The 26,242-nt window shown below is 30.3% G+C and overlaps 1 protein-coding gene and 2 pseudogenes across 5 annotated transcripts; all 3 read left to right on the forward strand.

Annotated features, from left to right (window-relative positions):
* Positions 1-8,325: 8,325 nt before the first annotated feature.
* LOC149518254 (calcium-transporting ATPase 12, plasma membrane-type pseudogene) lies at positions 8,326-9,449 on the forward strand (annotated as a pseudogene).
* A 1,894-nt stretch (positions 9,450-11,343) lies between these two features.
* Positions 11,344-16,459, forward strand: LOC111277184 (uncharacterized). 4 transcript variants are annotated; one of them, XR_016343710.1, is made up of 7 exons: positions 11,344-13,182; positions 13,501-13,708; positions 13,785-13,899; positions 14,013-14,101; positions 14,203-14,235; positions 15,633-15,878; positions 15,997-16,459. XR_016343710.1 is itself a non-coding variant. In XM_089764023.1 (7 exons), the coding sequence occupies exons 3-7, from the start codon at positions 13,550-13,552 to the stop codon at positions 16,437-16,439; spliced, it is 897 nt and encodes a 298-aa protein (XP_089620149.1). In that variant the 5' UTR covers positions 11,344-12,175; positions 12,804-13,182; positions 13,501-13,549; the 3' UTR covers positions 16,440-16,459. The 4 variants fall into 4 exon arrangements, 1 of the variants encoding a protein (XP_089620149.1); XR_016343709.1 differs by having other exon boundaries at positions 16,000-16,459; XR_016343711.1 differs by having other exon boundaries at positions 16,080-16,459.
* Positions 16,460-21,956: 5,497 nt separating this feature from the next.
* On the forward strand, positions 21,957-25,351 carry LOC149518255 (calcium-transporting ATPase 12, plasma membrane-type pseudogene; annotated as a pseudogene). The gene has a single exon (XR_016343712.1). The product of XR_016343712.1 is annotated as a calcium-transporting ATPase 12, plasma membrane-type pseudogene (transcript).
* The last annotated feature ends 891 nt before the right edge of the window (positions 25,352-26,242 follow it).

The raw sequence follows: 26,242 nt of genomic DNA on the forward strand, positions 1-26,242 counted from the left end.
GAAACTTTAAATCCCTAATTACTTTTTATGAGCATTAGGAGATCTATTGTGACTTGTTTATCTTTATCATTTTAATAAAAAGCTTAAAAGATGCATATGCATTTCTTCTATTTGTTTCATTTTCACTCATTCGAATCATTTTTTTTTTTACCTTAATCATTTTCTTGCCATTTCATTTTTATGTGCCAATGTTCTCTTCATTTTACCCTTTGCAGGGTCTCAAATAATGAACATGAGGATAATCATGACAATAATCTCATATTTGATTTTGAAAACTTAATTCATGTTGACAAACTTGATAATGAAAAAGATTCAAATAATTATACACTGCCTCTTAATTTGTTAAAATTAATAGAACATAAAGATAAGCCAATAGAGCCCTACCAAAAAATTATTGAATTAGTGAATTTGGTAGACGATGAAAATAGAAAAGAAGTTAAAGTTGGTACATCTCTTTTACTAACTGAAAGGTAGAAGCTAAAAGAGCTGCTCCGAGAATATGTGGATGTATTCGCATGATCTTACCAGATATGTCAGGACTCAGCACTGATATTGTAGAATACAAGTTACCTTTGAAACTAGAATGTAAGCCAGTACAATAAAAGCTAAGGTGCATAAAGCTAGATATGCTACTGAAAATTAAAGAGAAAGTGAAGAAGCAATTTGATGCAAAAATTTTAGAGGTGGTAAAATATCCTGAATGGGTAATCAATATAGTACCAGTTCTTAAGAAGGATGAGAAGGTGAGAATGTGTGTCGATTATCGAGACCTAAATAGGGCGAGTCCCAAAGATAATTTTTTTCTGCCTTATATCGATACTTTAATGGATAATACTGCTAGGCATTCCATATTTTCCTTTATGGACGGCTTCTCAGGTTATAATTAAATTAAGATGGCTTGAGATGATATGGAGAAAACAACATTCGTGACCATATGGGGAACGTTCTGTTACAAAATCATGCCTTTCGAGTTGAAAAATGCTAGTGCCATTTATCAAAGAGTAATGGCGACTCTTTTTTATGACATGATGCATAAAGAGATAAAAGTATATATGAATGACATTATAGTAGTCAATCTCAAAAAGCTATTTGACAGGTTGAAAAGATTTTAGTTGAAGTTAAATCCTACCAAATGTACATTTGATGGTAAATCAGGAAAACTATTAGGCTTTGTAGTCAGTAAAAGAGGAATTGAAGTTGATCCAAATAAAATACAGGCTATTTAGAATTTATCCCCTAATCGTACCTCGAAAGAGGTACGAGGCTTTATGAGAATATTGAATTATATTACTCACTTTATCTCTCAACTCACATACAAGTGCGATCCCATTTTCAAGCTTTTTAGAAAACATGATCTAGGAGAATGGAATAAAGAATGCTAAGAAGCTTTTGACAAAATCAAATAATACTTATCGAATTCGCCTGTGTTAGTGCCATCAGAGAAACTTTTGATTTTATACTTAATAGTGCACGAAAATTCAATGGGATGTATGTTGAGGCAAAGAGATGAAACCAACAAGAAAGAACGAGCAATCTACTACTTGAGTAAAAAATTCACTGATTATGAGTCCAAGTATTCACCATTAGAGAAGATATATTGTGCATTAGCCTAGATAGCTCGAAGGCTTAGACAATACATGCTTTACTACACTACTTGGCTCATAGCAAAGTTGGATCCTATTAAGTATATCTTCGAGAAGCCCTTATTGACAGGAAGAATAATGCGATGGTAAGTTATGCTTTCAGAATATGATATTATTTATGTAACTCAAAAAGCTATTAAAAAGAGTGCAATAGTCGAATTCCTTACTGATCGTGCAGTCGAAAATTATAAACCAATTAAATTAGATTTTTTTGATGAAGATGTAATGGCCATTGAAGAAAATAAACCTGTTGAAAAGTCTTTGAGGATGTATTTTGACAGAGCTGCTAACACTTTAGGCCATGGTATTAGGGTAATTTTGATATCTCCTAATGGGCACTATTACCCCATCACAACCAAGTTAAATTTCAATTGCACAAATAATGTGATCGAATGTGAGGTCCGTGTTATGAGTCTACAAGCAGTAATTGAAAATAAGATCAAAGTGTTAGATGCGTTTGAAGATTCAGCTCTAATCATTTATCAGTTACGAAGTGAATAGGAGACAAGAGATTTTAAATTGATCCGATACCATAAATACATCTCTGAGTTGGTCAAGTAATTTAAAGAAATTCAGTTTGAGCATTTACCTAGAGAAAAAAACCAAATTACTAATGCACTGGTTACTCTAGCTGTAATGATCAGAATAGATACAAATATTGAGATTCAACCCATTAAGCTGAATGTGAAAGATGTACCAACACATTGCTCAGGTGTCAATAAAGAAGTTGATGTGAGGCCATGGTATCATGATATTATGCAATATATTAAAAGTCAGTAATACCTAGAACATACGACAGAAAATGATAAAAAGATTATCAAAAAGTTGGCTATGAGTTTTTTCTAGATGCATATGTCCTCTATAAAAAAGGTTGAGATCAAGTACTCTTAAGATGTGTGAATGTAGCTGAAACAAAAAAAATTATTGAAGAAGTACATGATGAAATATATGGGGTACATGCAAACAGTCATATGATGGCTAGACAAATTATGAAAGCTGTCTATTATCGGTTGACAATGAAGGGCAACTGTATTGATTATGTTAGGAGATATCATAAGTGTCAGATTTATGCTACATGATTCATGCTCCACCATCAGCATTGCACGTTTTGGCTCCTCTACGACCATTTTTCTATACAGGGCATGGATGTCATCAGTTTCATCACACCAAAAGCTTCGAATGGACATAGATTCATCTTTGTAATGATTGATTACTTCACAAACTGGATAGAAGCTGCATCATATGCTAGTGTAACCCGATCTGTGGTATGCAAATTCATAAAAAAAGAAGATAATATACAGATATGGGCTTTCAAAGATAATTATGTTTGATAATGCTAAAAACTTAAACAGTAAAATGATGAATGAAATGTGCGCTCAGTTTAAGATTCGTCATCGTAATTATGTATCATATCGCCCAAAAATAAATGAGACAGTAGACGCTGCGAATAAGAATATCAAAAGAATCCTGAAGAAAATGACTGATACTTATAAAAATTGGCATGATAAGTTACCTTTTACCTTGCATGCTTGTAGAACATTATTTCGAACATCTACTGGGGCTACCACATTCTCTTTGGTATATGAAATGGAATCTGTGCTACCGATCGAACTAAAAATTCTCTCGTTGAGAGTCTTGATGAAGGTAAAGTTAGAGAAAGCAGAATGGATTCAAAATTGCTACAAGCAATTAAACATCATTGAAGAGAAAAAACTTACAGCACTTTGTCATGGCTAATTATATAAAAAAAGGATAATGAGGGCACATGACAAGAAAATCCATCCTCATCATTTTAGAGAATGAGACTTAATGCTGAAATGATCCTTCCAAATCAACATGACAATCGAAAAAAATGGACACCAAATTTGGAGGGCTTATACGTGGTGAAAAAAACATTTTTCGATGGGACATTGATTTTGACAGAAATGGATGGAGGTGATTTACCTACTCCGATAAATACATATATTGTAAAGAAATATTTCACTTGAAAAAAAAATAAAAAAAGTAAAAAGTAAAAAAAAAAATGACATATTTAAGCCGAAAACCTAAAAATATGGCTTGGATATGAAAGGGAAGCATCATCAAGAGATTTTCTTACAAAACAGGGGCAAATGTAGTCTGACGAACTCAGAAGAATCAAAGAATTCATCTGATTTAGTTTTAGAAAAAAGAATTTAGGAATATTTTGTTTAGGATTTTCTTATGATCATTATTTGGGTACCTTTGTTTCAACTCAAACAATTTTGTTGCTATCAGTTTAATGAAATATGTTTTCTTTCATTCAGAAATAACACTTATCCATTCTTTTATCTCATTCGATATCTTTGTCCATCTTACAAATAAATAAAAAAAATGTGTGATCATATTTTGTTTGTCTTGGACTTAAAATGATGAAAAAAAATGGAAGATCTCAGTATTACTTTTTAAAAGTTGACAAAGGTAGATGAAAAAAATGAGAAAAGCATGACCAGACATTGATGTTGCAGACTTTTGAAGAAAAAAAATATTGTTAGGGAAGAATACAATGGTTAGATGTTGAAAACAGATTGGTCATATGGCAATTGTTGAGAATTTTGATAAAAAAAAAAAGTAAAAAGTGAGAGATTTTGAGAACCTTTTTACTATAATTAATAATTTTGATTGCATTACATGCATTGCATTTAGAGCATTTAGTACATGCATCCATGAACAATTATAATAAGGACAAAGACTTTTCATTCTAATGAAAAATAAGATTTTGCTCTTTGAGTAAAGAGAATAATCAAATAAAAGATTTCAAAAGAGAGAAATTTACTTGTTTAAAGATAAGAACTCGATTTTGAGAATAGATGAATTTTTAAAGTTGTTGAGCCTTTGCTTAGAGGAGCTTTTCCAAGATGATGAATTTTAAAGTTGTTGAACCTCTACTTAGATGAACTTTTTTTAGATGAATTTTAAAGTTGTTAAGCCTCTGCTTAGAGGTATTTTTTCTCAAGATGAATTTTTTTAAAGTTGTTTAACCTCTACTTAGAGCAGTTTTTCCCAAGATATTTTTTTTTTAAGTTGTTTAGCCTCTACTTAAAGAAACTTTTTTCAAGATGATTTTTTTTAAGTTGTTAAGCCTCTAATTAGAGGAACTTTTTTCAAGATGATTTTTTAAAGTTGTTGAGCCTCTACTTAGAAGAGTCATTTTATATTTTCAAAAACTATTTGTTGAGCCTCTACTTTGAAGAGCCTTTTTATATTTTCAAAAGTTGTTTAGCCTTTACTTAGAGGAGCTTTTTCAAAATAAATTTTAAAAATTATTGAGCCTCTACTTAGAAGAGCCTTTTTATATTTTCAAAAGTTGTTAAGCCTCTACTTAGAAAAGCCTTTTTAAAAGTCATTAACCCTTTATTAAGAGAAGCCCTTTTAAATTTTTTTTAAAAAAATCAAATAAAAATTGAGTCTTTGATTAGACTAGCTTTTTTTTTCTTTTCGGATAAAATGGTTATCTGTTTGTCTTTGCCTTATTCTTGATTCTAAAAAATAAGCAAAGAGGGGCAGTTGTGGACACTATTTTATTAATTAATTAATTTTTTTCTTTTTTTTTTTGTTTTTCTTTTTTTGACAGCTTTTCTGTCGACCGTCGACAGTCGTACTGTCAGCAAATCTGATAGTTGCTTGCAACTGCCAATCGCTCTAACAGCCACCGACAGCCATTCTAACAGTCGGTGGCTGCCCTAATCATAGGTGATCAAAATCTCTGAAATCCTAAGATTTTGATATTTCTCTTGCTCTATAAATAGAGCTGTAAAAACACCATCAAAAGAAAAGAAGCCTGAAACTCTATAAAAATAATCTGCTAGATTAAAAAAATTTTTGTCAAACAAAAAAATCCAATGCAAACCAAACACATATAAACATAGAAAACAACAGCCTCTAGAAATGAGGACCACAGTGTTAAACGAAAAATAACACAGATAAAAAATTTTTGGTTGAACCTTCCAGGTCAGATCTACGCCATTTAGAGCTCTTTTTTCATAAAAACAGACCGGATCTGGACTCAAAAGGCTGGAAAAATCCATTTAGTAAATCTTGAGATTTTTTAGTGATCGACAAACGACGGCTGACAACCACCGACAATGATCGACTGGACGAAGTAGTCACTGGATTTTGGGTTGCTAAAGAGAGAATGAGAGAGTCTGAGAAGAAGTAAGAGAAAAAATAAGAAGAAATAAAAAAAAAAAGATGATTTGGCCTTTAAATAGGCCTTCAAAATGACGTCGTTTTAACCCAGAAGATCTGCGCGTCGATCGACAACCCGTCCTGGGATTCGTGCACCCAATTCGATGACTTGTTCTCTCTTTTGCCTCTCAACCGACCTAGACCAGACCAGACCGAAGTCGAACCACTAAACCTGAACTAACCGAATCAAATCGGATCGAACCACTGAACCGGCCCAGACCCCCGTTGATCGAACTGTTGACTAGTCCGGTTCAGGTAAAAAAAAAATTTTTTAAATTTTTTGAATTGTTTTTATATTATTTTAAATTTTATTATTAATATTCATGCATTTTAAAATGTTTATATATGTTAGAATAAATTTTTGTTAAAATAAGTAAAAAATATGTTAAAATATATAATAAAGTTTTTTTTTGATAATTTTGTTAATTTTAGAATAAACCTTATAAATAAATAAAAAAAATGTAAGAAAAAAAAATTTTTATCTGACGATGAGATTCAAAGGTACTTCGAGTAGTGATATCTCTGAAATATCTAGGTAAGAAGATTTTTTTAAAATACTATCAGTGTATTAGAGTATTTATAAAAAAATTTTAATATAATAAAAAAATTTTTCTATTAATAAAAAATAGAATTACCTAATTTATAAAAAAAAAAACTAAAGTAAAGTAATAAAAATGAGACAAAAAATTTTTATCCGATGATGGGATTCTAAAAGCATTTCGAGTAGAGATGCTTTAAGAAATCCCTATGTAAGAAGATTTTTTTTACATATTACCAGTTTATTAGAATATTTATAGAAAAACTTTAATATAATAAAAAAAAATTTTTCTTTAAAAATTTAAATAAAAAAGAAATCAAATAAAATTAATAAAATTTCTAAATAAAAAAATGTGTGCATTAACATATTAGCATTTTTTGCATTACATGCACAACATGATTTTTACAAAAAAATAAATTCGAATCTCCGATGATAAATTCTAAGGTATTCCGAGAAGTGATGCCTAAAAAATTTGTAGGTGAGAAGGAATTCTTCTAATGTTACCAACGTACTAAAATATTTTAATAATTATTTCAATAAAAATGTTCTAATTTATTTTTCTCGAATAAAAATAAAATAATAAATAATAATATATATTAAAAAATTAATTTCCAATAAATGAAAAATTAAGAAAATTATTTTTCAAATATTAAAAATAAGATTATTTTTATCAAAATCAATGAATAACACGTAATTAATTGGTGCCATTTTAAACGGATACTATGGGGATATTAATTTTTCTCCATATATAATCAACTCATATTTAGATTGTTTTGTAGATTATAAAATTATCTTTTTAATTAATTTTAAAATTAAAAAAAAAAACTTTAATAAATGATTAATCGTATCTAATAAAAAAATTAATGATAATTCTATTATTTTTTATTTTATTTTTAAATTCATCGTATGAACACAAAATCATTACAACATCACGTTACATTCGCTTATTTCTCAGGTCCGGTTCAGACTCCAACAAATCCATACAGTTCTTTCAAGTTGGAAACAGAATGAGGTAGAAATTTCCATGGTTTGTGGTGACTTTGATTGATTGCTTAGTTTGGCGACTTTGATTGCCCTACCAATAAGATGCAAAGCATTTTTCCAAGAACGACTTTCAGAATTCTCGAAGCTTTAGAGTTGGGGTTGAGTTGGCATTATTATAAATTATTTTAGAAAAATATTCGAGAAATTGATGTATTGATGTTGGTGTATGGAGAGATGAGAAACGATGAGGGGGGAGAGATGAAAAAAAATAAAAATGATGACATGATAAAGAATATCTCATTTATATTGTACTAGTATCATAAAGGTTTGGTTCTCTTTTATTTGGAAATATCACATCCCCAAAAGTAGTTTTACATGGCTTGCAATCCTGAATAATATTCCATCAAAATGCATTATTAGAACCAGAAGTCTTTAATGATAATCAATGCTTGTGTCAGTTTACGATTCAACAAAATTTTTATTATTATATGCACATTATTTTCGACATTTCAATTCATAAAAATACTTAATAATTTTTAAATCATATTTCTTTCAAACATTTTTTTTCAATCCAAACTTTTTCAATCACTCTTTTTTGACGACAACAACAACACTAGATTAGTTTTAAATAATACGATAAACCATATTCGATTTGGTCCGACCTGTTACTTCACGAAGCTACGGTGAAATTTCCTGGAAAAGGAGAAAAGCCAAGGTTGGTCAGGAATAAAGAACTTTGCATCAACTATATAAATTTGCAATGATACTAACTCTTCCTTCGTATCTCAACCAATTATTCTTCCCGAAGTCACTCTTTTTGACTTAACCAAAACTCCATTTCTCCATCTTGTTTTCCTTCTACACCCTAAAGAAAATTTCTTATCGAAATCATTTGAACCCTTTTTTCCCTGTCGATTAACGTCTTTGATAAATCGTAAGCCTGGTGAACCAGCCATGTCTGATGCAGAAGTTATCCCGGTAGCAAAACGTCAGCAACGGAAGTGGCGTTCGGTTTTTGCAGCCATATATTCTGCCAGGACTCTTGTTTCTTTGTACAGGAAGGTTACCAACAAGAAGCAGATAATGCGTACTCTATCCCATATTGCCATTGATATCCATGACAATAATTCGAGTGATGATCACCTACCTTCTCTTCATGACAATAATTCGAGTGATGAGCACCTACCTTCTCTCTGTGTTGATCAAAAAACTCTCACTGAGGTGGTAAGTGAGAAGAACCTGGAAAAACTAAGTAAACTTGGAGGAGTGAAACAGATTGCTGCAAGCCTTGCAACTGATGAGAAGGATGGTATCAGTGCCAATCAAACTGATCTTGCACGCAGGATTGCTATCTACGATGTCAACAGTTATCAGAAACCACCTTCCAAAAGCTTCCGTAACTTTTTATTTGATGCTTTTAAGGATACAACCATGATCATACTCTTGGTTTCTGCTATACTGTCCTTGGGTTTTGGCACTAAGCAGCACGACATGGAGGACGCGCGATACAATGGTGTGAGCATTATCGTTGCTGTCTTTCTAGTTGCTTCCATATCTGCTGTGTGTAACTTTAAGCAAAACAGACAATTCCTGAAGCACTCAAGTGAAAGGAATGATATTAAAGTGGAAAGTTCTAAGAACCGGGCGCCAACAATATATATCACAGTCTTTGAAGTTGTGGTGGGTGATATTGTGTGCTTGAAGATTGGCGAAAAAATTCCAGCTGATGGCTTGTTCTTGAATGGACATTCCTTGAAAGTGGATGAATCTAGCATGACAGGGAAAAGCGACCACGTTAAGATCAAATATATACTATTAATAAAATTTTTAATTTAAAAAATAAGATTAATAAAATAATACATATTTTTAAATAAATTTAAAAAATTAAAATAAACTAATTAAAAAATAAACATATTTGTTTATATAGCTAAAAAAACTTCATTTTATGTATATCAAATAATTACTTCTATTTGTAATTATAGACCAATGGGCTGAGAATAACAATGTCTCGACTTATCTTCAAAATGAAAATTTGTTTGAGGGCAACTGGTTGGCTTGTGAAGTTGTTTCTCTTCTGAAAGAAACAATTGAATGATACATAGCTAATAGCTATATAGATTTTCCCATCAAATTCCCCCATAAGAAAGTGTTGTTGTGGGATCTTTCCAATAAAATGATGCTTGAATATCCTCATCCAAAGTTTAGTTACCTTATCAAAATCACCATTTTCCATATTCTATTCATCAATTCCCCTCATTCTCCTTTTATAAATAGGGCTGTAAATGAACCGAACATGAACAAATGAACGTATGTTTGTGTTTGTTTGTGTTTTTTTAAAGGTATTTGTGTTCAGTTCTTGTTCATTAAGAAATTTACTCTGTTTATTCATGTTTCTTCATTTAAATAATAAGTTGTTTATGTTCGGTTTTTATTCATTCAATTAAGCTAAACAAACTTGTTCATGAATATTAAACAAATAAGTTCATGAACATATATAAATGAACAATTCATAAAAAATAAACAAACCATAACCAAACAAACCTTAAATTAACATCAACGAATCTAAACAAACATAAACGAACCTTAAAATAAGATTAGGATAAAGGATAAAAATATAATTTTATCAGTATTATTATAAACGAACAGCAAATAAATAATAAACAAACAAGTTTTAAATAAGCTATAAACGAGCTTGTTCGTGAATATAAATGAACGAGCAAACAACTTATCATATTTAGTTTGTTTAATAAACGAATGCATAAATAATATTTAAGATCATTTGTTAAGTTTAGTAAATGAACACAAATGAACAAAAATCGAATATATTAACGAACGGTTCGTTAAAAGCTATATTCACTTACACTTCTATCCATAAGTTTCCTCAACATTAGATTTTCTTCTGGCCTTGTATCCATTGCCACCTATCAATTAGATTCTTCAAGTTGCATTAATACAACCCAAACAACTTTCTCATATTTATATATATGTATATATATATATATATCCACCAATTTTTCATCTACGTTACAAGAAATTTTTTATATACTAACGTTTGGTTATACTAATGATCAAATTATGTTAATAAAATAGACTTATACTGATGATTTTTTTAATACCATCATAATATATCATACTTATACCAACACTTTATACAACTGTTGATATAAATAAACTTTTTCTGACGATATATAATTATCCGTCAGTATAAGTATGCTATATACTGACATTTACCTATACTGACGATTACATTATGTAAGTAAAAAGTATCTAAATTGATCGATTTTTGTTATTGTCAATATAAACAATCCCTACACTAACACTTTATTCTTCCATTAGTATACATTGATCTTTTTTTTACAATATATAAATAACCATTAATATACATATTTATATATTGGCGGATTGTATTTTAACTATCAGTATAAGTTATAATTAGTAAATACCATCCATAGGTACTTATATCCACGGAAGTAATTAATTGTTAGTATAGTTATAGGATATATTGGCGGTTATACCTACCTGTCAATATATAGTACACAAAATTTTTCATATATTAATGCTTAATTATAATGACAGTCAAATTACATTAATAAAAGATATCTATACTAATGAATTTTTAATATCGTCATAATATACAATGTCTATATCAACACTTTATACAACTGTTGATATAAGTAAATTTTTTTGATTGTATATAAATATCTATCAGTATAAGTATATTATATGCCAACAGTTATAATAACCGTGAGTATAAGTTTCAAAAACTATTTATTTTTTTTTTTTGAAAAATATTAATTTATAAATAAAAAATTTCAAAAATTATAATTTCTTAAAAATTATAATTATTAATAAATAAAAATTGTAACTTAATTAATTTTAAATTATAATAGGTTCTAAATAAAATATTTAAGTATTATATTAATTAATAATTTATAATTAAATATTATATTAAATATTTTATAATATTATCATTAAACCAAAAATCCCGCAAAAAACCCAAAACTACTTTTTGCTCGTCCTCAAAATCTGCTTATGCTCCCTCCACTCCTAACCCCCACGATCCTTAAAACCCTAACCCTTTCCCCCCTCTAACAATCCCCACCTATAAGTGATCAAAATTCTCCAAGGGGAAGCCGAAGCCATGGCCATCGCCAATTCTAGAGACCTAGCCCTCTCACTCCTCGCCGTTGTGAACAACCATGCCGATTTGGTGGTGAAGCTTTCGTCTCTCAAACAGGCCAAAGATATTCTTTCCTCTCTCGATTCTTGTTTTGCTGTCGAGCTTTTCCTTTACCTCGCCGGGCTCCAACGTTCTCCTCGGAGCCTCGTTATGAAATTTGTTGTCGAATGAGTTTCAAACCCTAATTCTGCTCTTTCTTTCCTTTTTTCTTTGTATTAATTCTTTATGATTTTGTATTCTTTTTCAGAATCCTGTCACTGCATTTTTACAGTTTGTTGTAATATTGTGAATTTGTGAAAAATTGAAAATGTTTTGTGTTAACTCTATAAAATTACTGATTTAATTGCTTATGAAGGATGGCTTTCATTTGTCATCTTATTGTATATTGGTAGAAAAGGTTTATCATTTTCTTTTATATGCTGGCTTTCTGTAGTGATTTTTAATTGCTTATACATTTTGACAGATCAACACTTGTTGTTCTTGGTCTAACAACATATGTCAACCTTGCATCCTTTAGACACTACTTCGGTTTAGGGAGCAACCCTGACGTGATAATTCAAAGCTGTTCAAATTTTAGAAATTTACCAGCTGCACCTCAAGCAATTATGTGGATCTGATCACCAAGTAAGCAGTTATGTGATAAATCTTGGTTTTCTTTCCATGGCTTCTTTTGTACTTTTATTCTCTGAACTTCGTGGCCGCCATGAACCAAACTTTGCTTTTGTAACACCTCCTGCTTCTTGCGGTGCTTCAATGTCTTTACTTGCCAAGAAACCATTGAAAAATGATGCCAACAAGTATATGTCAGAGATTGTAGAGGAAGATTGACAAGAGCTAAGGGTTTTTGTTGACTTGTTTGGCCTTAATGTTATGATCTGATGCATGCAAACCAGAATTCTAGCCTGATACATGTTCTTTTGTCATCTCTGATTCTAGCCCCAAACTTGTAATTTGAATTGCCCCATATCTATATCATGTTCTTCAAACATACAAGAAAATGAATAAATTTTACTCCTATCTATGTGGTGAATAAGCCAAGGTGATCTACTTTAACTACTTATTCAAGACCTGACTGTAGGTAGCTGCTCAGCAGCTGGGAAATGCATTTTTATTTTTCAACTAATAGATGTAACTGAAAAAATAACCAATGAATAAGATAAATGCATTAAAGCTTACACAAATGAATAGGATAAATGAAAATCCTTATGTTTCCTTTGTCCTATGTTTCAAAAAATTACCATTTAATTGTTAGGAACCAAAAAAAGTTATATGTACCAAGTGTGAGACAGAGGAAATATCACAAGAGTTCGAAGGATTTTCATTTGGGTTTCCGAAACATAAGACTTCTGAAGAACAATAAAATTAATTCTCCCAAGAAAAAGGATTAAAGATTGGGTTTAAAAAATCTTAGGCAAGAAATGGAATAAAAGCATATACTGTTGTTGGCGTTGGGGGTGGGTATGGGGGTATGAGTCAGTCTAGGGTCGGCTTCGACTCCGTAAATGGAATGGAAGCAATTCGACTGCAGCAACTAACATCACTTTGGAGAAGTTGGAGAAAGAATTGCTCTACCAAATCGTTGATGGCAGAGATAGCCACGTCACCTTTGATCAGTTTCCCTACTATCTCAGGTAACTTTACATTTTTCTCATTCTTGTTTGATATTTGAAAAAGAAATTTTTTTTCATTGTAATAAAAAAGAATGTATTTTTCTTTTTCAGTTTTTGAAAACGTTTGCTTTTAATGATGGAAAACTGCTGAACTAATAATGCTGATCACTTTCACATGCTCTTCTGTTTTCTTGAGTTTTTAAATTGAATTTCCTAGTTATCTCACTCATTTATTTTGTATATAACTATCCTAAGATATTTTTGCTTACCCATTATAGTATTATCTGGTAGCTTGCCAAACCTAAGATGAAGATTATTCCCTTTTTTTTGAACAAACAGGTTTTAAAGGCTTAAACTCAAAACAGGTTTGGATGGATTTTATAGCCTTATGCGTGTGCTTGATACTGAATGCCTAGTTTTACTGAATCTAATAACAAGATCAAGGTTGTGTTGCGTTCTACTTGATGATCATGTATCCAAGTTACAAAAAGGCAAAGAGAATAGGCAATATAGTATTGATAACATTGTTCGAATGATCTGCTTACTGGTGAGTTGTCATCCTATAATCTAGTCCTGCTTGTTTTGACATCTTCATCCCGTTGGTTTTGTTTGGCAATGAGCAGACTCGAGCATTGCTGACTAGTGCAACCTATGTCCATTTGAAACATGCTGATGTTTTCAAGTACACCAGGAGCCTTTCCCCTGCTAGTCAAGCTATATTGCTATCAAGACCTGCAGGTTGGTTGCCTGGAGTCTTTTTTCTTACTGGCAGGCTATACTTCACATTTTTTGAATTATAGGTCTGTTTCTATAAAGGTGCTAATTGCATTTTTTTTCTTTGTTTCTTGAAGAACTTTACCACCAAATGCTTGCCAAAGCTTTAGCCCATTACTTTGAATCAAAGCTGTTGTTATTGGATGTAACTGATTTTTCCTTAAAAGTGAGCATTGCAATTTTTCTCTTTCCCCATCCTTTACCGTGCAATGTCATTAAGCTTCAAGTTTTTTACATTTGACATTTTAAATGGTTACCTATGTGCAGATTCAAAGTAAATATGGAAGTGGCAAAAAATCTGTAAGTTTTTTTTCTTTTTTACAATCAAATTTTCTCATGTGGCAGATAAAAATGGGTCCCAGCTGCGGAAAAATAAAAAATAACCAATGACTATAAAAGAGTGACTTTTTTACAGTCACTTTATTTTCTTATATTACACTAATGAATAGGATGTTTATAAAATTATTTTTGTTGGTATATATATGAATGAATAAGATGTTTATAAAATTATTTATGTTGGTATATGAATGGATGATTACCTTCTTAACTTATTTATATATATATAAAATAATTTATAAGAATTATCTAATTGTGTTTTTTTTATACTATGTAGATACTTCTTTATAGAAATCTATGATGGGATCATTTATTTTAAGAAGTTTTTTATTTACTTTAAGCATTATGTTTGTAGACATTCAATGATATTTGTTTTATCGATGTTTATTTTATCAGATTTGGTACAATGACTTTAATTCTTGAGCTATGCTAAGTTTGTAGATTATAAACAATTTACTTGTAGTTTTAATGTTATTAAATATCTTTTACTTTATTGTGTATTTTTCGTTTATATGAAAACATATCATATTATGATTATAAATAAATTAGTATTAATAATTAAAAATATAATTTTTTAAAAAATTTACCAATGTCTTAACATTTATATTGATGCATTTGATTGTTGGCATATTGTAGGTGATACTAACAATCATCAATCATCTATAAAATATAATAAAAAATTAAAATATACAAGCTTATATTGATAATATTTAATCATCGGTATAAGTAAAAAAAATTAAAAAATACAAGTTTATACTAATAGATATTATGCGTCAATATTGGTAAGAAGAATTACAAGCTTATACTGATGGGAGTTAACTGTCAGTTTAGATAAGAAAAATTAAAATATGTAAGTCTATATTGACAAATACTAACTGTGGGTATAGATAACAAAATTTAAACATATAACTTTATATTGACGTGCTTTAAATGTTGGTGAAGATAAAAAAAAATTATAAGTATATACTAATGGGTATTAACCATTAATATAAGTAAGAAAAATTAAAACATACAAATCTATATTGATAAGTGTTAATCGTCGGTAAAAGTTATAATAATGGAACATATAACAGATGTTATACCAATAAATATATATTTATTGACGATTTTAAACTTTAAATATATTTTTACGAGCTATTTTAACATTTTAAAAATCATCAGTATAAGTTTATACTAATAAAAGATATATCGATAGTTAAAAATTTGTTGGAATATATATTTTGATCGTCGATATAGGATTTATTGTGTTATATTTATTGTGTTATATTGATAGATTTTTTTATTTTATCAATGATTTTTTAAATATCAATATATGTCAGTTTTCTTACAATGCTAAAATATAAACTGAATAACTCACACAGGCACCTTCCAATACAGCATCAAAGACAAAAGATTTCAGCACAGCCAACTTAAAATATGGGATGCAAAACTATTAGATTCATCATTATTAATTTGGTTTAGGCAATTGGGTTGAACATTTCTTAGAAGTTGACTGGTTTTTCTAATGGACCAGAAAAAATGCTAATGGTTAACAATCGGCCTAACTAAGCTGGTGAAGGACCAGTGATACTGGGCAAGGTTCCAACCACATTAAGCCTCAACAAAAGGTTCGTACAAGGCTTTCTAACTTTATTTTATCCTCTTTTTTATTTTTTTTTTCTTTTTAGATATCCACAAGTGGAAAAAGGAAAATGGTTTATTGTCATGATGCTTCATATATGCCAGCAGCAAAACGACAACAAAAGAGGTGGCGTTCCGTTTTCGCAGCCATATATCTTTCCATGACTCTTGTCTCTTTATACATGAAGGTTATTAACAAGAAGCAGATCTTGCGAACTCTATCCTGTATTGCCCTTGATATCCATGACAATAATTCGGGTGATGATCACCTACCTTCTCTCTGTGTTCATCAAAATACACTCACTGAGGTGGTAAGTGAGACGAACCTTGAAAAACTAAGTAAACTTGGAGGAGTGAAACAAATTGCTGCAAGCCTTGCAACTGATGAAAAGGATGGTATCAGTGCCAATCAGGCTGATCTTGCATGTAGGATTGCCGTCTACGGTGTCAACAGTTATCAAAACCACCTACCAAAAGCTTCTGTAATTTTTTATTTGAAGCTTTTAAGGATACAACAATTATGTACTCTTGGTTTGTGCTATAAATAAAATGATATTATTTAATTTAATTTTATTCATGATATCATTTTATTTTATTATATCATAATTTTATGCATCAAATATGATATACATATATATATATATATATTAGTGGAATAAAAAAAAAAAAAGCAAGCTCCTGATTTTTTGGTGTAAGTGGGTGTGAAATGGTAAGCAGCATTGTGATCAACAGATTGGCCGAAAATATGCTCCGTCTGTCCATCCTAACTTAATGATTTCCTTTCAATGTGAGAAATGGGAATTTCAAAACAAAACAGCCTTTTGACCACCAATAGAAGGTTAGCTCTTTCATCAACTAGTATTAAGTTACATCATCTAGCTTGCACATTACAACACCCATTAACAGTTCCTTAGTTTCTCCACTTTAAACAACTTGGGCCAAAAGCTTTTGCTTTTAGTTGTGAAATTGAAAGAAAATGATAAAGAGCAGATTCCAGGAAAACATAGTAAAAAAGTTTCTTCAAAACTAATGTGATATGGAAGTAAAGCGTTATTCTTTCATTCCGAGTGTTGCAACCATATCAGAATCCTAGACTTCATCTTCGCTCTCAATGGAAAAGGAAAAAGAAAAGCAACAAAAAGGGCTAAAGATAGCATAGGAAATAACAAGGATGACTCATTCATTCCTCAAATTGGAAAGAAACAAGGATAAGACCATAGCTGTAGGGAAAGTGGTATTGGTTATTCAATTGGAAACTCAGTCTTTCTCGCTGCTCTGTAACTGTAAGGGGGAAAATGTAATGGAAGAATTGCAATAATGAAAAATGAATATATGATCAGTTTCTCCTATTTCTTCCTTAATTATCTGATCATGAAATAATACTATTACAAATGTTCCCAAAAAGAATCAAAATGAATGGAAGAAACAGGCTAATATGTAAAAGAATATCCTATTTTATACTGTTTGATTATAACCTCAGGTTAGCTGCTACTATAATCCAAAATCATTAACCCAAATGAAAGCAAAAAGGCATAATTATTTCAACAAATGTTATCAAAATGATGGATATTTTCAACAAATGACAAGTTTTATGCTACCTACAATCATCACTTAAAAGGATGATTAAACAAACAGTTAAAGAACAAGAGAGAGTACCTGGTCCTACAAAATATGGCACACCTTAACACTTTTTCATTTTTTGCAGGTTTGATTATTGGAGTGGGGAACAGGACTTCGATTGCTATAGCTATAATGACAATGACTACCCATTTCCATATTTGGTCCTTGGAAACTACTGCTAACTAGTACTTGTAATATGTACTAGGGTTCATCCAAAGTACTTCTTTTTATTTTTTTGAACGTTAAATAAATAGAATGGTATCCGTTTGCATTGGAATAGATTTTTTTTTTTAATTTGATTCGATTTTATATTTATAATATTTGAGTTTAAATTTAATTTAATAATTTTTTATTTTTAAATTTGAATTTGATATTGTATAAAGTTGAATTTGATCTTATTCAATTTGAAATTAATAAAATATTATATTTTAATATAAATATAAATTAAATAAATATATAAAATATAAATATAAAAGTAAATAAATAATTAAAAAATAATTTATATATATCACATCCGATCAAAACAAGTTTGTTTCAAACTCAATCTGAATTTTTTTATTATTATTACATGATTCAACTCGAAATTTGATTTAAAAAAAATAATTTTATGAGATTGGATCAAACCTATCAAAAACAAATTAAAGTGCTATTCCTATAAATAAAACATCTCTCAGTTGACCAAAAATAAATAAATGAATAAAACATCTCTCACAATCTTCATTTCTCGTAAAATTCAAACAAGAAACTTTTAAACACTTATAATTTCTTTAGTAATGAATTTAAAATTTCTTTAAAAAATGTTTTATATAATATTATATATTGATAAATTTATTAATTTTATAAATAAATGTGTTAATAAAAAAGTTTTTAAGTGTTTGAAAATTTATTTCTTCAAATTTTTTTTTCAACTCTTTAAGATGAACAAAAAAAGTTTTAAGGTGTAAAAGAATTTTTTTTTAAAATTTTTTTAATTTTTTTCTTTTGAGTTATCCATAGACATTTAAAGCGTTCATTGGATACTTCTTACTTAATTCTATATTAATATTCCTGTCAACATGAATTAAAAACTATAAATAAAAAGCCAATTCAAAAAAATTTGAACGAGTAATATTTTTGTCTAATGAATGAGATAGATAGAGATTGATTGTTAAGGTTGGATTTTTTTTTTTTTTTGTTAAAGACAACTATGGGTAGGAATTTATATGAAAATTAAGAGACAAAGACATGTAATTTTAGCTACATAAATATTCTTAAAAGCAAACGTCTTCTCCGTGACAATAAAAAAAATGCACGAAGTCAAACATTTTATGAGAAAGCATATGCTCGAAGGATATTTTCGAGTTCAAAGATAATATTATTCATTTTTTTTATTAAAAATTATCAATAAATAATTAAAAATTTTTAAAATTTTAGATTAATCTGATATGTATAATATTACGTCATCATTTTACTTCATAAATTTCTCATTTTACTTCATAAATTTCATATCTTCTGCTTATAAATAAAAACATTTAAAGACTATTATTTTATTTTCATTCTATTATTACATCCCTATTTTTTTCCTTTTCCAATTTCTCTAGTCTCAATGTTTAGCTTGAGCTTCTAAACGCAAACAAATGAAACATCTCCTAATCTGTCTTTAATCACTTTTTATTTTATTTTATTACGATTTCAGAGCCCAACATCAACAAAAGTCAATTTAAATCAATACAACACAAAAGTCCGTGCCTTGTTTTAATGTCTTGGTCAATTTTCAAAGTCTTGAAATTGTTTTCGTTTACCTTAGAATTGTTGTACCAACTTTGCAAATTGCTAAAAATAAAAAAGCTGATTGGAAATAGAATAGCTTGGTTAACAATTCTAATAGTGTATCACTTTTCCGGCAAATAACTCAGACATTTTCAGCTCTATGAGTGTAATGAAGTGAATTCCTTTGAATGACATCATTAGGTGTCTAAAAGCTTCAACAAAGATGAATGTTGGTTCAATTGATCATAATTTCTAAATTGAATGTCGTGAGAATAAAATTTAAATTTTAATATTTATAATTTTTTTTTCAGACATTCCTTCTCTTATTTCAATATATCAAAACATTTAATTTATCATTAACAATGTAAAAACAAAAAATTTAATTCATATGTATTAGATGTTGTTAAACTTACCATCCAAATATTATATTTTGTTAGAGACTTTAAAACAATCCTTAGCTTGGTTACTAGTTTGTAAATTAATTCTTTTTCCTATTTATTATTACTTTTGGAAAATTCTTTTTTCCTATCAATGAAAATAATTAATTCTATCCGTACTCATTACTATGAATTTATAAATGTTTTAATGGAGAAGGCTTTCAAACTTTGACTATATAATTAAATTTTTTTATCAAATTAATATTTGATTATGCTGCTATATTTTTAAGTGCTAATAGATCGGTTATTCCTTTAAACTCAAAAAGCGGTGAAATTTCAAAATTTTTTAAATTCTTATCATCAGGAGTGAAAAAAAAAAATTTAAAATTAATTTAAAATTATAGTATTTAATTTAGTTTAAATTAATTTTTTATTCTATTCAGATTAAATTTAAATATTAAATATATATTAAATTCAAATTAAAAAGTAAAAAACTAAAAAAAAAAAAGCAGAACCTAATGAAATTATATATTTTTATTAATTATATATATATTTTAAACTTTTATAAAATACAATAATAATTTTATTCTTAAATCTATTTAAATATATTAAAAATTATATTAAAATAATTTAAAATTTTAAAAATTTAAAAATTTATAAACTAAATGAAACTGAACCAATAAAATTTGATTCAAATCAAATCATATAAAAATGATACACATTGCTCCCGAAGTCAATGGTAAAGTCTATTTCCTTCCGAAGGTGATACACATTGCTTAATACAGAAATAATGGAAAACTATGTCACATCTTTCCATTGACTTGACTTAGAACTTGACTAGATTTTCCAATTTCGGATAATAATTTCATAATTCACATGTTTCTCCAATTATTGTAAATTTCTTTTTCATGGTAAGGCTGTTTTTACGAGATCGTATTGGATTTACAGATTATTTATTAAATTAAATTATTAATAACAAAAATTAACTTAAAAAACTTTTTTTAAAAAAAATTTAATCTTTCACAATTCAACTGATATCATTACCAATTTCTGTAAATTTCGTAGCTAAAAGCTTCGTGCCACTTTGGGATATCTACAATATTCGTCTTTGTTTTAGACTACCTTTTATTAATATTATTGTTATTATGGATCAACAAAAATGTAAAATTTCCTGGCATTTCTTACGTAATTATCACAATTATTATCATCATTATCAATATCAATTTATCTTCTTAATATTAAGTTTTCAAAATATTATCTCTATCCTTTTCTAAATATTGAGATTATTACGTGCAGTAAATTTGTGTCCACCCCAGTCTCAGATGAAATTACAGAGAACTTTCTTCATTGACCGGAAAGGGGCAAGGAAATTAAGAAAAAAATGGAAAATATAAATGCAAAAATTAATTCCTAATAAAGGCTAGTTTAACATGGAAAATAAAAGCATTTTTGGAATTAAATTTTTTTTATCCGACTTGAATACTAAACGACAAATATATATATATATATATATATAACTTTTTATATAAAAACTTGATTTACAAATTAAAATAAAAAATTAATGTCATAAATAATTCTTAAATTATAATAAAATATCTAGTGGGATATCTAAATTTTAAAAATTTTTATTTGAATTATAAATTTATTAATTAATGTAATATTTAAAGAATTATTTATTTATCAAGTATATTATTTGTAGTTAATCATGTTAAAAGTAACACATTAACGAACAGATTCATAATTAAAATTATTAAAAAATTAATAAAATAATAAAAAATAATTTTAACTTTAACACATAAAAATATTTTTTTAAAAGCAATTATGCTTATAAAATATAATAGAATCTAAAACTCTATAATCAGAAGTAATAATAATAGTTATACTAAAAAATTTATTTATAATAAATGAACATATACAAATTTTTATTCAAATAATTATAATTTTTTATATAATCATAACATTTATAAACAACAATATATTTATATTTAAATAATTATGACTATTTATCATATAATAATTTTTTTATTTAAATATATTTATTTAAAATATGAATAAAATTAATGTAAAATTAATTTTATTCATCAATAATTAAAATTTTTTATACAAGGAGATATATCACATTCTCAAGTATCAATAAAAATATCACATTAAAAAATTTTAAAATTCATGTATCAAATTAAATATTTTATTCTAATTCAATAACCATTAATGATATTGGATTTGGTCAGAGCAGTTACTTCAAGAAGCTACAGTGAAGGTGGACAAGAAATTTCTTGGAAAATAAAAGGAGAAAAGAAAAGGTAGGAAAAGGATAATGAGCTTTGCATGCACTCTATAAATTTGCAATTACACTAACTCTTCCTTCGTATCACAGCCAAAGTATTTCCTCACAAATTCGTACACTTTTGACTTAACCGAAACTCCTTTTTTCCATCTTGTTTTCCTTCTACACCCTAAAGAAATATTCTTACTGACATCGTTTTAACCCTTTCGTTCCTGTCGTTTAACATGTCTTTGATAAATCGTAAGCCTGCTGAACCAGCCATGTCTGATGCAGAAGATATGCCGGCCGCAAAACGTCAGCAACGGAGGTGGCGTTCGGTTTTTGCAACCATATATTCTGCTAGGACTCTTGTTTCTTTGTACATGAAGGTTATTAACAAGAAGCAGATCTTGCGTACTCTATCCTATATTGCCCTTGATATCCATGACAATGACTCCAGTGATGATCACCTACCTTCTCTCTGTGTTGATCAAAAAACACTCACTGAGGTGGTAAGAGAGAAGAACCTTGAAACCCTAAGTAAACTTGGAGGAGTAAAACAGATTGCTGCATGTCTTGAAACTGATGAGAAGGATGGTATCAGTGCCGATCAGGCTGATCTTACACACAGGATTGATGTCTTTGGCGCCAACAGGTATCAGAAACCACCTACTAAAAGCTTTCTTAGCTTTATTTTTGAAGCTTTTAAGGATACCACCATTTGCATACTCTTGGTTTGTGCTATACTCTCGCTGGGCTTTGGCATTAAGCAGCATGGCATAGCAGATGGATGGTACGATGGTGGGAGTATTATCGTTGCTGTCTTTCTCGTTGTTGCTGTATCTGCTGTCAGTAACTTCAGGCAAAACAGACAATTCCAGAAACTTTCAAATGAGAGTAGTGATATAAGAGTGGAAGTAGTGAGAGATGGTCGACGCCAATATATATCAGTCTTTGAAGTTGTTGTGGGTGATATTGTGTGCTTGAAAATTGGTGATCAAATTCCCGCAGATGGATTGTTTTTGGATGGCCACTCCTTGAAGGTGGATGAATCTAGCATGACTGGGGAAAGCGACCACGTTGAGATCAATGGCAGCAACAATCCTTTTGTCTTCTCTGGTACAAAGGTCACGGATGGGTTTGGTTCCATGCTTGTCACTTCTGTTGGCATGAATACTGCATGGGGAGAGATGATGAGTTCCATAAATCGGGACTTAGATGAGGAGACCCCACTACAGGCTCGCCTCAACAAGCTGACTTCTTTTATTGGGAAGATCGGATTGGCAGTGGCCGTACTTGTTCTTGCAGTTTTGCTTATTCGTTACTTCACTGGAAACACAAAAGATGACAAGGGAAACAAAGAATATATTCCGGGGAAGACAAAGCTTGACAGCATGATGAACTCAGTCGTGGATATTATTTCGGCAGCAATTACCATTGTGGTAGTAGCAATTCCAGAAGGTCTACCTTTGGCAGTAACTCTAACTCTGGCTTACTCTATGAAGCAAATGATGGCTGATCATGCAATGGTCAGAAAGCTTTCTGCCTGTGAGACGATGGGTTCAGCCACAACAATCTGCACAGATAAGACAGGTACCCTTACTTTAAATGAAATGAAGGTTACTGAGTTTTGGGTAGGGAAAGAATTTATGAAGGATAGAATTTCCTCGGAAATAGCACCTAATGTCCATGAGTTACTGCAACAAGCCATTGCTTTAAACACAACTGGTACTGTTTATAGGCCAAACTCTAGATCACTTCCTGAGATTTCTGGTAGTCCAACTGAGAAAGCAATACTCTCTTGGGCTGTCTTAGATTTGGGGATGAACCTAGATGACCCAAAGCAAAATTATGAACTCATCCAAGTAGTGGCCTTCAATTCAGAGAAGAAAAAGAGCGGAGTTCTGATAAGGAGGAACGGTGAGGGTGCTACACACGTACACTGGAAGGGTGCTACTGAGATGATCGTGGCAATGTGTTCACAATATTATGATAGAAGAGGAACAATTAAAGCCATGGATGATGAAGAAAGAACAGAGATTGGGACAATTATTCAGAATATGGCAGCAAAAAGCTTGAGGTGCATAGCATTTGCTCACAGAAAAATTCCAGAAGACAATCAGCAGGTTTTGGAAGAAAGCAGACTCACCTTGTTAGGGATGGTAGGTTTGAAAGACCCATGTCGTCCTGGTGCCAGAATAGCCGTGGAATCTTGCATAGATGCTGGAGTAAACATCAAGATGATAACTGGAGACAATGTCTTCACAGCAAAGGCTATAGCGATTGAATGTGGCATTCTGGAACCTCATGAGGATATGAACGAAGCGGTAATAGAAGGTGTACAGTTCAGAAATTACTCACCAGAAGAGAGAATGGCAAAGATCAATAAAATCCGTGTGATGGCCAGATCGTCACCTTTTGATAAACTTCTGATGGTACAGTGTCTAAAGCAGAATGGTCATGTTGTAGCAGTCACGGGGGATGGAACGAATGATGCACCAGCTTTAAAGGAAGCAGATATTGGACTTTCCATGGGAATCCAAGGAACTGAAGTTGCCAAGGAAAGCTCAGATATAGTCATCTTGGATGATAACTTCACCTCTGTGGTGACAGTTTTAAGGTGGGGTAGGTGTGTCTTCAACAACATTCAGAAATTTATTCAGTTTCAACTCACAGTTAATATAGCAGCCCTAGCCATCAACTTTATTGCAGCAATATCCTCTGGTGAAGTCCCACTGACAGCTGTCCAGCTTTTGTGGGTGAACCTAATAATGGATACCTTGGGAGCTTTAGCTTTGGCCACTGAGCGACCTACCAATGATCTCATGACAAAGCCACCTGTGGGTCGATCCAAGCCCCTAATTTCGAACATCATGTGGAGGAACCTCATTGCTCAAGCCTTGTATCAAGTTGCAGTTCTACTAACCCTTCAGTTCAGGGGAAAATCTATCTTTGGTGTGGACGAGAAGGTCAAGAACACACTCATTTTCAACACTTTTGTCCTCTGTCAAGTGTTCAATGAGTTTAATGCCAGAAAACTACAAAAGAAGAATATATTCAAGGGACTACACAAGAACAAACTCTTTCTTGGGATCATTGGCATAACTATAATTCTTCAAGTGGTAATGGTGGAATTCTTAAAGAGGTTTGCTAACACTCAGAGGCTGGACTGGGGGCAATGGGGTTCTTGTATTGGAATTGCAGCTTTGTCTTGGCCACTTGGCTGGCTAGTTAAGTGGATTCCAGTATGAAGCATTTCTCCTCTGCGATCAGAGGGCTTTTGCATCCTGGAAAGATCAGTCAGTTCACATGAGATAGTCTTTTTATTTTCTAAGTAGTAGGAATAAAAATACATAACCTTAGTAGTTTCTCTTTACTATTCCTGATGCAGGCTTCTGTTTTCCTTCTTTTCAATATTTATATCTGTTCTAGTTTCATTTTAATTGTTGAATGTAAGCTTCTATGAGAAGAATCAAGATTCATTTGTTGCTTATACATGCATTAACTTCAAAATAAACTGTTTTGCACCACATTATTATGCAATCACTATGCTGAAAGAAAACCCTCGTCTAATGCAAATAAATTACATATGTCATTTGGTTTTAGTGGATAACAATGTAGCCATGCAGGTTAGGCTTCATATTGTAGACATATTACTAGTAGATATGAAATTAAGCTTTTTGCTCTCTCCAGGGGATGTAACAATAATGAGATGAAACTTTCCTTGAAATCCGATAATCTATTTTAAGAACAATAATCTTTGTAAGTCTATCAAAACTTATGATAACCAGTTCACAAACACACAGACCACCCATCATGTTATAATTTCAAACGATCAAAATATTCCACTGTAGAGCACAGAGTTGGCTTTAACTGCATGAGGTAAATAAGACATTTTAATTAGCTCTTTCATCGTTCACTTTAGAATTCACTAGCTTCAAGAAAAGAGGACCCCTTTAGTTGATTTTGCAGTTTAATCATCCAGAGATTGTACCATACAAGAAGGTGCCCATTGCATTGAGCACGTAGAAAATCATTGATTTATTAGTCCCTTTTGACTGCAACAGTAGCCAAAACAAAGCTAACTGATATGCAAAACAAAAACATCTCACCATTTATGCTTTAGGCATCCAAAGTGACTAAATAAATAGATAAATAAATAAAAACCTAAACCTCCTTGCAGAGAATTATACAGATTGGGACTGCAAGGAACCAAGTATATGTTTAAAAGACATAATTATCATGAAAAACCCTGAAAGTTCAATTTTCAAGGGAAACAAAGGAGAAACTGCATAATTGGCAGTGCCTTGCGGTGCTATAAATTTCTAGCATTGAAAGAAAA

This window comes from Durio zibethinus, chromosome 7 (genome assembly GCF_047325235.1).
Source record: "Durio zibethinus cultivar Kanyao isolate XHJ-2024 chromosome 7, ASM4732523v1, whole genome shotgun sequence".
Lineage (NCBI taxonomy): Eukaryota > Viridiplantae > Streptophyta > Magnoliopsida > Malvales > Malvaceae > Durio > Durio zibethinus.

Excerpts from the sequence above, each read along its gene's own strand:
- LOC111277184 (XM_089764023.1), top strand. The coding sequence starts at position 13,550 with ATGCGTGTGCTTGATACTGAATGCCTAGTTTTACTGAATCTAATAACA. Across the intron at positions 13,900-14,012 it reads ATTGCTATCAAGACCTGCAG|AACTTTACCACCAAATGCTT; the intron begins GTTGGTTGCCTG and ends TGTTTCTTGAAG. Across the intron at positions 14,236-15,938 it reads ATGGAAGTGGCAAAAAATCT|ATATCCACAAGTGGAAAAAG; the intron begins GTAAGTTTTTTT and ends TTTTCTTTTTAG.